The sequence below is a fragment of the Helicoverpa armigera genome, chromosome 14, assembly GCF_030705265.1.
Source record: "Helicoverpa armigera isolate CAAS_96S chromosome 14, ASM3070526v1, whole genome shotgun sequence".
NCBI lineage: Eukaryota > Metazoa > Arthropoda > Insecta > Lepidoptera > Noctuidae > Helicoverpa > Helicoverpa armigera.
The window spans coordinates 10,164,814-10,176,393 of NC_087133.1; the positions used below are offsets into that span (position 1 = coordinate 10,164,814).

An 11,580-nucleotide genomic window follows, 5' to 3' on the forward strand; every position below is an offset into this window, starting at 1 on the left:
GAATATTGACTTCTATTTACAAGTAGAGAGATTTAGGGAGATAGATTAAGCCCACGTACGACAGTCGTTGACAGATTTTTTGTATTAGAAAAATAGAACATACCGATAACAATAGAGCAACGCACTTAACAAAAAGTCTGATGTGGGCGTCCAGCCATTAGGTTGCAAAGAAGTTTGCCAAAGTTCGGTGGTACATCCATACATCTTTGCATCATCTTATTTCTTGAAAGAAGATTTTGAACTTTCATAGCTGTCAGGCGAATAAAATATTGGTGTCAATTGGTAGTTACTTATCAAATGGCAACACATTATTTGGGTTATTATGTCCTGATTGCACCAGTTTTGTATTGCAGTTCATTCCGAAGTTTTCTGTCGTAATGCACTCGTAAAACCGTCTGTGCTGCATGCATAGTCGTTGTATCTTACCCTGCCTTGCTTTAGCTTTTGCACCGCAATCACGGTAATACAGATGTGAATGATATTGGCTACAGAAATAGTAGTTATCCTAATGCATCCCTCTCCACTTCATTTAATGATTGAAACAGTTACGATGGGTTGCATTTAACCAAACCATAACCAACCGTGCTTTTGCCGCCCATTGGTCAAGTCGATGATTTGACAACTGAAAATAGTTCGGTTATCTTTAATTTAGTAGTTTAATGGTGCTACTCACCGTTATCCTTTCATATTTAAATGACCTATACAGGTAAATAGCTTTTCTAAATTATACGACAGGAAATGCTTGCCACCAAACTCTTGCATAATCTTCAAGTTTGAAGCCGGTCTTTTCTAATAATATTGATATTCGATAGTTTAAATTATGTAATAGATTCACTGAGAATGTTACGCCGACTATGCAAATGACTTTCGTGTATAGAGGATCAGCCACTTTACTTTTGACGAGTATTATCAGTATTGAATACATATTTATAAGTGTCGACCCCGTCGGTAGCTAATTGAAGAAATGTTAATAAGAAATTTTAATAATATAATGCCGACAACGCCTAACAGGATTCGGAAGATATTCGAAAATCTCTAAGACGAAAAGTTAAGTTTTCCAAGAAATAAAGCTTTTTTTATTAACTTTTATTTTAAATTATTCACCTATGATTGCGGTATAATGACGTCAATCTTGGATTCTTCAAAATGTCCACTTATGATGACACATTATTGCAATTTTTAATCAAAAATTGCCTCATGCGAATTCAATCTACCCGGTGACTCAGAATTATGAATTACAAGGAGAGTTAAGAAACAAGTTCCATTATAATATATCTGCGTATAAAATTCAGCTATCTCTTCATTCCACTCGATTAGTTATTCTCAATATCCTTAACACACGAATAATTCTTTTCACATAAAGGCCTTTAGTCGATCATAGCTATATCATAAAGTTCTCGAATATATTACATATTTAGCATGTATGATCCGTCTTACATTGTGAGCCAAACAAAAGCCGGCGAAATGAATTTTGTAACATTGTTTGAGATCTCGCGGTTTCCTACAAATCTCTGCAATATAAGTTGGGGGCCACTAATTCGCATAGTTGGGGAACTTTGACACCATTCCTGACGAACTTAGAGTGAAATCACTGTCTTTACATTGTAACACGGTGTCTAGTTAGTTTGTTCTAAAACTACGGTACGGTATTTGGTAATATCGGAAGACAAACTTATCTATAAAGTAGTACTTAAGCTGCTAGGTAAATAACATAGGTATATTAGAATATATTGCATAAGGAAAATATTGTAACTGTAATTTAATCATGTTTTCGATAACGATATGAAATAAGAGCGAAATAATTTTGAAGTGTTATCGAAAACTTTTTAATTCGCACGGAAATAGTCTTTGCTAATTAAAATTAATTCCGTAGTACTTGTGTTTAGCATACAGGCAATAATAATTTATTTGATATTGCATTGTCTTCTGGAAAGTACAAAATACATAATTATTGTAACCTACTCTACATCAAAGGCATTGCTAGGTAATGGAGATTTCAATAATTTATCTGTCCATTGTTTTGCGATCCTGAGTTTTAACATAAACTATCAAACACGCTTTAATCGCAAATCGACGATAGGTTATTGGAATCCGCAGTATCAGTACTACTTACTACAAACCGCGTTCAGTAAAAATCTGCAGCTCACTACTGACAGCTACATAGGTATACCTATTACTAGCTCAACATAACACTTATGTATCCCTTTAGGTTTTCCCTTTACGTCATAGCCGTACTTATGTATGCAACAGCGACGCCATCATATATGCAGTCGCGATTCGCAAATTGAAATTCTAGACTGAAGGATCATAAGATTATGTTTCATAACATGGCGCTATTGAATTTACGTAAGAGCGTTTGCAGACGACCTGCATTTTGTGATGGTGATGCATAACTGTACAACCACGAACGGATAAGACATTTTTTGAAACTTTTGTCGTAAAACTATCTAATTAGGATTTTCTGACCGACTTTTTATAGGATTGAACTGTTGCTAATTTTTTGTTGTGTCGTGTGTTCTATTTGTCTCCTACAAAAAATCTGTCACCGATTTATCGGTCGTGATCGTGCAGCCTAACAGTCAGTTACAATACTTATTGTGCCATTTAAGTAGGCGTTACAAATGCGTATTAAAGTGTGTCTTTATTTAGTTACCTGTACATAGGTAGTTAAGGTTCTGATAAAGGGTGTAGATTTTTGTCTTGGTACCTGAGTAAAAGGAAATCATTGTACCTGAAAATGATTGGTTGAAAGCAGTACTTTTAAAACGCATATAAATAGTATGGTCAAATATGTCGCATACCACTGAAGAGTAAATACATGCTAACAAACAAACACGAATTAGCAAGCCACTTAGCAGTTTAAGATCTAAACTCTAAAGAAATATTTATACCGCTATTAACGGTACACCTAGCAACTATGTCTTACATGTACGGTTAATACACCATTTTATACCACAAAGCATAAAGCTTGACACTTCCAGTTATGATAATACAACCGTAACTTATAATAACAGTTCCGAGAACGATATAATTATCGGAATATTAAAGGAAAAGGCTGACGAGTCATAAAAAGTGTTTCTGTGTCAAGTGAGTGTCGCAAGATGTGTTTATAGTACTTTATAATTGCTTAACGTAATTGTTGACGTACGTATCGACCGTCGCATATCATACTGAGATCAACATCATTGCAGGATTTTCCTTAAAGGACCTATTTAAAATTCTACTCTAGTAAGTTCTTAAAAGACCACCGGAGCCGTGCTTTGGTTTAGTAAATAAATATTATATTACAATAAAAAGATTGTTTTGCTGTAATTAATATTGTATACGTAACCAAGTTTACATTGAAATGAAATGAAATGAGTTATACATATTAGTTGTTCTAAATAAGCATGATGAATAAAAAGCAGAAGATTTTAGATCGCAAAATCTTGCATGAAGCCGATAATACCCAGAGAAGTACGAAATCGATTTCGGTGGAATTACAAACTTGGAATTAGCTCTTGATTGAGAATTCCACAGCGACACTGCCAACACTAATATCTAAAGCACTAAAGGGAATTAATCACAGAGAGTACACGTGTCGTAGAGAATCGAGATACCATTTATTTACCAAAAATATGTTTCGATGTCTATCTCAGCTTAATTCGTAGCAAATGATAATAATTACCACCACAAGGAAGTGTTTACACTACGCCCACAATTTTTTCCTGTGGAACTTTCCAAATGTTTTAAAGACTAATGAACGGACATTCATCGCTTTCTAATTCATCAGATTTCTTTCAGTTTTTATTGAAATATTGCTGTTAGCTCAAAGCTACGCAATTCATTTTTATTGGCCGAGTTTACAAGTCTCAAGCTAGAAATTAATTTAAGACGCAATTCTGAGGCTTCGATTTAACGTTAAATTGAAAATCAAAGGGTTTATTGAGTTGTAATTAATCGGTAATTATAAGGTTTCTGTTTAAAATAAAGGGTGAAAGTTGAACATTGAACTAATATAAAAGCTTTTTGCTGAAATATATTCTACAGTCAATGCCACTATCGCAGTATTCCCAGAATAAACGGGAATCGATAGTCTGTATTCCAGAAACTTCGAATAGGGTTGTTTGATAACTAGGTCACACCTAATATTGTTGAACATGTGACATGATCAGTCCGCTCGCTCAACAGTTTGAACTAACTCCTAGATAGTAACTGTTACAGAAGAAGCTTGTTACGTAAATGTCAAAAGTTGATGTAGCGCGCTGAACTGCGACACAGCCGCATTCTCAAACTAGTGCACTGATTACGTGAGGAGATGACATAATGGCGACATTTCCTTTTAACCGCACACATGCACTGTGCAGAGCGTGGTGAGCGGATGACTATGTGTAAAATGCTTTGTTTGTTCATAGAGGCACTCAGCAAGTTTAGTAAACCAACTTTGCTCTTTAATTTTTTTATCACTTGAAATCTTGAGGGACGTTCTGAACCTATCATTATCGGCATTCAAAAGAACGAAAATCACACGAATCTTAGAGAACTTTGTCTCTTTTTTTTTTGTTTCAAGCAGACTTGATTCCGTAATAAATTAATTTGTGGGAAAAAAAAAGTACGCAATAATTATGACAAAAGGTTAAAAACGCTAAACCCTATAAAAAGCAAAAAATAACTTTTAACACTACGTAAACTAAATTTTGTCGTGTCAGGGACCGCTCTAATTCATTACTTTAGATACGTGTTTTTTTTTTAAACGAATGTTGTAATTAGGTAGGTATCATTTGATTTATGTAAGTACTAGCTGTTGCCCGCAACTTCGTCTGCGTGGGCAATATAGAATCGTCAAAATACTACTTATCCCGTAAGTGCATTCTTTCACGTGACAGTATAATTAGGATTAGCACTTAGCAGTCGCATAGATTCAATGATCAAGGTTGTGTTGTGGATGTGACCATTTATCTAAACAAAAGAAGTAAAGTTTGTGACGTTGTGAATATCTCTGGATCTAGTCAGCCAATTTGGAAAATTATTACGTATAGTGCGTAAGTAATTTTCACAGGAAACAGCTATAATCTATGTCTACATGCTTTGAGTCTGACAAAGCTGTCATTTGTACATTTTCTGCAGCTGCTGTGACTAATCAGAAGCCAGAAAGTCTGTCAGTCTTACCATGGATAATGTCTTGTAATGTGACTGGATTGAAGAGATCAGATAGGTAGTCGCTCCAAGCAAAATATTGGTACTCGAACAGATTCGCCGACTGGAAGCCAACACCAACATAGTTGGGGAATAGCTGGATGGATGATGAAATGAGTCATCATCATCAGCAGGCGCATAGGGTAGGATAGTTTCACTTACTCACTATGGTAAGGCTGACCCCACATTAGGCGTGCGCGATCCTCGGGTGTGAGTAGCGCGGGCGTCGCGAGCGCGCTGCGTGAACATCGCGTTTTGCTGCCCTGCGGCATGTGTGAAGAGTGCAAGCGACGCGCTCGAGGCGAGCACGCGGCGCTCGAGTTGCGTTCTTACCCCTTCGCCCGCTATCCCCGCCGCCCGCTAAACGCCTTAGCAGTTAAACGTCAAGGAGAGCGGCGCGTGCGCGCCGCGAGCGCGCTACAAATGCCGCAGGGCAGCAAAACGCGACGCTCACGCAACGCGCTCGCGACGCACGCGCGGCGCCCGCGCTACTCACACTCCCGAGGATCGCGCACGCCTAATGTGGTGGCCTAAGCCGGGACTCCACCGAAATGTTTGCATTAGTTCACGAATAGGCAAAATGTACGTATCTGTGAGAGTCCACTTCATGTGTTCGTACTTGAAACCTGCAGTTTTGCCAAGATTTTCAAAATGTACGCTCGCAATTTGTCATTTCTTGGTGGAGCCAGCAAATCAAAAGAAACATAAGTGTTGTATACTGTGCGTCACTACCGCACACTGGGAAAATTTCGCTCTTGCGTAAACAGGACGACAGTAAGTATCCACCGAAACACTTTCAAAGATCTGATGAACGAACAAATCAGACCTGACTTGGTCACCTGGGGCCAATCAGAGCTCTATGAAGCGATAATACGCTTTGGCTCCTACTGTTATTGTGGTTTCTGAAAATTTATTCCCTCATTCAACGATGAATGTAATTCTGATGGTACTATTAAGAACACTTGCTTAGCGCAGAAGCTGACGTTGGCAGGTCAACTCTTTTGACTTCTCGAATAGGATACCGTTGGTTTTTGTGCAATGCACACCTGCAATGCATTCTGGATTAGGATAGGATATAGGTGGATAGGATTTGCAACAGAGAACAATTCTGTCTTTGTAATTGAATGATATCAAACGTAGTTTTATATAAAAGGTGTTTTTTTAGACATGGCTCGGGTCTAACTGAGATTGTTCGTAATCGTGAACAGTGTATTAATTGCGATCGGAAGTTGAAAGTAAGCATGTCTCTGGTATGCGACGCGTATTTTGTACGTTTTCAGACGCGATAAGGCAGCTCCCATTTCTTATCTGCACTTTGTATCTGGGCTGGTTTTTAAAGCTACAGAAGCCTACATTATCTCACGCTTAGCAGCGCTTGCGAGAGATAGATCCTGATTTCTTCTAGGATTAAGTTTTCATATTTTGCATCAGAAAAAATAATACTACTCACTCAAAGTAATTTGTTTAAGGCCACCACATTAGTGTAAGATAAGCTAAACTATGTTTATGAAAAAATCCTGATATGAACTCCATCTGTAACTTTAAATTATAATTAATTGTTCCACTAAAGTCATCATTTTTGACATAATGTTCAAAAAATAATTTAGATGGCACCGTTTTAAATTTGGCTGAGATCTATTAACTTTCCTTTCATCAAGGTAATAATTATAGTTGGATTTTGATGTGGCACGGCAAACTGACAATCACTATTGAAATGTCTATCGAAAAATTACACTACGTGTTCAAATATGGTGAATTACGGAAAATACACAACTCCATCTATTGAAATAATAGTATATAAAGAATGTAAATGGTAATTCATTGTTATTTACCACCTCGCTTCTTGATGTATTTTATTTACCATAGATGGAGCTACTTTAACCTGTACTGTTTTGTCAAACAGATTGCGTGTCGTAATATTTTACATCTTGAATTCACTAAATTAATCATATCTTTTGATAGAGTGAACCGATTTCGATGAAACAAAGCCTAAGTAATACCCCAAGTTACGTAGAACTTTTGTATATAAGCATTGTCTGCATTAAATTCGTAGATTTTACGTGAATCCCGAACAAACAATCACTTTCTACAGATTTATTATATGTATAGATTTATGAAGGTAAAAAGCGGTCCCCCGACACGACAAAATTTAGTTTACGTAGTGTTAAAAGTTATTTTTTGCTTTTTATAGGGTTTAGCGTTTTTAACCTTTTGTCATAATTATTGCGTACTTTTTTTGGGTCGGGGGTTTTTTTAAATTTATAATTTAATTTTATTTCATGCTTTTTAAAGGAGCTCCTTAATTTTTCCTTCTTTCATTTAATTTATTTTATCTTAAGATGGGGTAGCTATATGCGATCTAGGCCAAAGGAAGCTGTTTAATGACAAACTGGCTCTGGGAGAATAGCACAGATTGAGAAACAATAAAGATTAACCTTGGACATTCTAGATTTTCAGCAAAAATATAAATCGCTTTATCCGTTTCATTCTGGCATTCCAGGGTTTCATCTGCCACATCCCATTTCCAGCATCAGGTTCTCGTCAATCAGAAACATGAAGAGAACTCGTCAAGACAAATTCAACGAGCCCAAACTCGATGGGTTTACTAAAAGGCAGTTCAGGGTTACGTCTCCTACCTTCGTGTCCTAACAGCAGACCAGCTCAGTGGTTCCAAAAGACATTAGTGTTTCAAATTTCAGATCCCACATATACTTGCAAGTAAACTGAGCGTGTCACATTCCTATCACATCTAGCAAACGAGCTGATGACCTTGAAGACCTGAACCGATTTCCACCAAACATAGCTAAGAACACTCCCGACTGACATACCTTTTGAACAAAAAAAACCGCATCACAATCGGATCATCCGTTTGGGAGCTACGATGCCACATACACACACACACACACACACACACACACACACACAGACACGTCAAACTTATAACACCCCGTCGTTTTTGCGTCGGGGGTTAAAAACAGTTTCCCTAAGCAACAGGTTTTGGCAGAAGCTGCGTTTATTCAAAAATATATGTTTCTTCTTCATCTTTCGTGTCGATGACATGTCATATAATGAATATATACTAATGATACAATTGGCTTGTTCCAGATGTCCGTCGCATCGTAGACAACCCGGTACTTTACGACAAATATGAAGAGTTCTCCGTGCGGCGCGCGTTAGCCGCCGACCCTGATACTCGGTGGTGTCCCGCGCCCGATTGCAGGTGAAATACCTTTCAGTACCTACTTGATATACTTGATATAAGGCTTAGTAATAGATGTGCTGAACAATACATTTCCTGTATGCGAAGTGGCTCTCAAGGAACGCTTTGAAAAATACTTAAGTCCTTAATCAGAAGACAGGAATTTGCACTCAATCCTGCACTGCGAGTGATGCTATCCAATGTTTTTATCCGATTGTCTTTCATTCACATAGTTTTTGTCTGGGACCAGGCAAGACATAATTGTTCAACGGTTCTTTAAAATTTGAATCACTTTTATGTGTATGTAATATCAATACAGGAATCACCTTTTCCACCCATCGTGATTTTGTTTCTATATAACACGCTTATATTAGCTTCACTTGTATCTATGAATGTAAGAAAATCTTGGCATCCTAGTTTGACCCACTTTCTGGCCTTCGATTAGGATGAAATTTTGCACACGCTCTGAGTTCTAATGACAATACATGACTAGCTAAGAAACTTAACAAAAGGCGTGTTTTTTAGTTTTTTAAACAATTTTTTTTACCATATTCGTTGTCCTCTTGTATGTAGTTTCGCGGTGGTGGCGACGGGTTGCGCATCGTGTCCTAAGCTGACGTGCCTGGCCCCCGGCTGCGGCGCGTCGTTCTGCTACCACTGCAAGGCGGCGTGGCACCCGACGCAGACGTGCGACGCGGCGCGACGCAGCCGGGCGCCGCCGCCGCGGGCGCCGCAACCCTCGCACGCTGATATCGATCATGGTATGTTGATGATCTGATTACCTACGAGCTACGACTAATATCATCCGCAACCTCTGGGAACTTCGGAAATCCGAATGAATACCTGTCCTTCCACGAAATATCGGCTATCTAACACTAAAAGACCGGACCACTTTTTGAAATTAGAGAAAACATCAGATTCTACCAGGCTAATAATTATTTTTCATTTAACCCATCATATTTTCATTACCTTAGTCTTTGTTTTGATAAAGAATGGTACCACTTTCCTGGTATCTCAGGCTGGATCCTCATTACGGGAAGTTCGAATCAAAAGTATAGAAAGTCATTCTATGATGTGGAAAAAATAATACATAGATGCATTTTGTTTTCTAGGTGATGTGAAGCCATGTCCCCGGTGTTCAGTACTAATAGTGAAGGTGGAAGATGGTTCGTGCAACCATATGGTGTGCTGCGTCTGCGGCGCCGAGTTCTGCTGGCTGTGTATGAAGGAGGTCTCAGACTTACATTATTTGAGGTGAGTAACCCCGTCATCCAAAACCGTCAGCCCAAAAATATAAACTGGGTCGACGATCATGGCTGATTGTCGTATGCACTTTATAAAAATAAATAGTTGGAAACTAAACAAAGCTATTTGGGAGCAAGAATTCATTTAATGACTTTACCTAACCTAAGAATTTTTTTGTTGTTTCCAGTCCCAGCGGCTGCACGTTCTGGGGCAAGAAGCCGTGGTCACGCAAAAAGAAGCTACTCTGGCAGCTGGGCACGCTGGCGGGCGCACCGCTCGGCATCGCCGTGGTGGCGGGCGTGGCGCTGCCCGCGCTGCTGGTGGGCCTGCCGCTGTGGGCGGGCCGCCGGGCCCATCGCCGCCTGCGCCGGGCCCCGCCCGCCCGCCGCCGCGCCGCCGTCGCCGCCGCCGTGGCCGCTGCACTACTAGTATCCCCCCTCGTCGCTGGCTTAGCCGTCGGCATCGGAGTTCCAATCCTACTGTTCTACGTATACGGAGTGGTGCCAGTGTCGCTGTGTCGAGCTGGTGGTTGCGCGGGAGGACCCCCGCCACCCGCCGCCGCGCATTTTGATGATGAACGGGACCATGCGCCTGATCAGGACGCCGCTTCGAGACGACTTGAACCCAGTATAGGTAAAGATTTTCATGCTTTTCAATTTTTATTTTTTTATTTTAAAAGACCACATCCTTCCGACCCTTTTCTGCGGAGTATTAAAATATTCTTTTCTTGGGTGGGTTGTATTGACGTTGAAGGATGTCTTGTAGCAGCTATTATAATTATATTCTTGTTCACAGGTGACGCATCTCTATCAGCAGGATCTCACCACGCGGAGGTACGTGCTCCGTCACTGGCGGCCCTGGCTGGGTCTCTGGGCGGACACGAGACACACTCCCCCGCCGCACACCGACTGGAGGTGACGGCGGACGTGGCCGCGTCGGACAATACGAGCGCCGCTAGCTGGCCCGACGACCTGCCGTCCACGTCGTCCCGCTCGGCTCGCCTGCGCAGCCTGTTCCTGTACGGGTCCGCCGTGCCGCCCGCCGACCTGGAGGCCGGCACGGGCCCCGGCGCCCCCGCGGGCGGCGCGCTGGAGCTCAGCGGCGTGTGCGAGACCCGCGCCCGCTCCCCGCCACTGGCGCCCGCCGCGCCGCACGTGCCGCCCGCGGTGCCGCCGCACGGCGACGCGTAGTGCCGCTCGCCGCCGCCGGCCGCGTTGCCAAAGGTCGAGCCCCTGAGACGATAGTGCGCGAGGCCGACCCTGCTATATATTTTGATGGTTTACAGTACGATGTACGTCCGTATTGGAAGTGCGCGGCGCGCTATGTATTCGCACTTGTCCGTCCGGCGCGAGTCCTCATCCCGACTTTGATTTAAAGATTTGTGCCAATCGCGTGTGATTATCTAGTACTTTGAAGCGACTCTGTGATTTAATTATTTGATAAATGTAGCGAGTTTCGAAGTTGAATAATGACCGGAGTCCACGATAGCGATCCTGGGAGGCGGCACTCCTAGACATACGATAGATGCTTCGCGCTTTCAGAGCAGTGTTACTCTATCCAATATTTGTGATACTTTGAATAATAATTACTATTAATGATCTAAATTATTTAATTTTTCACGTTTGTAGGCGAAAAGTAATCTTAAGCGATAATAATTATGTTATGTGAATCTATAAAGTGTAAACTATGATTAAAATGTGATTTAAATTTATCTGTTTTTTTCTTTAAAACATATTACACCGCAAATATACAATCATTATTCGTGTGATCATGGAACAGTATCATCTGCCAATATCAATAATTTGCCATCTAAACTGCAAGGTCTAGCTCGTACTTATCATAAACATACACAAAAAAAGTAACGGTCATAGAATGCTTCCCTGGGGAATTCCATACTCTACGGGTAGTTTATTACCAAACGCCTCATAGATTTTTTGCGATCTATCAGATAGCTTCGTAAC

The 11,580-nt window shown here is 40.6% G+C and overlaps 1 protein-coding gene across 1 annotated transcript in view; it reads left to right on the forward strand.

Moving 5' to 3' along the window:
* The window catches only part of LOC110375329 (E3 ubiquitin-protein ligase RNF19A), a 57,657-nt gene extending 46,327 nt beyond the window's left edge, over nucleotides 1–11,330 (forward strand). The window contains exons 4-8 of the mRNA XM_049837056.2: nucleotides 8,281–8,395; nucleotides 8,948–9,135; nucleotides 9,487–9,628; nucleotides 9,807–10,252; nucleotides 10,415–11,330. Of these exons, the coding sequence (XP_049693013.2) occupies nucleotides 8,281–8,395; nucleotides 8,948–9,135; nucleotides 9,487–9,628; nucleotides 9,807–10,252; nucleotides 10,415–10,809 (1,286 nt within the window). The 3' untranslated portion in view covers nucleotides 10,810–11,330. The remainder of the gene's footprint in view (nucleotides 1–8,280; nucleotides 8,396–8,947; nucleotides 9,136–9,486; nucleotides 9,629–9,806; nucleotides 10,253–10,414) is intronic.
* Nucleotides 11,331–11,580: the final 250 nt, after the last annotated feature.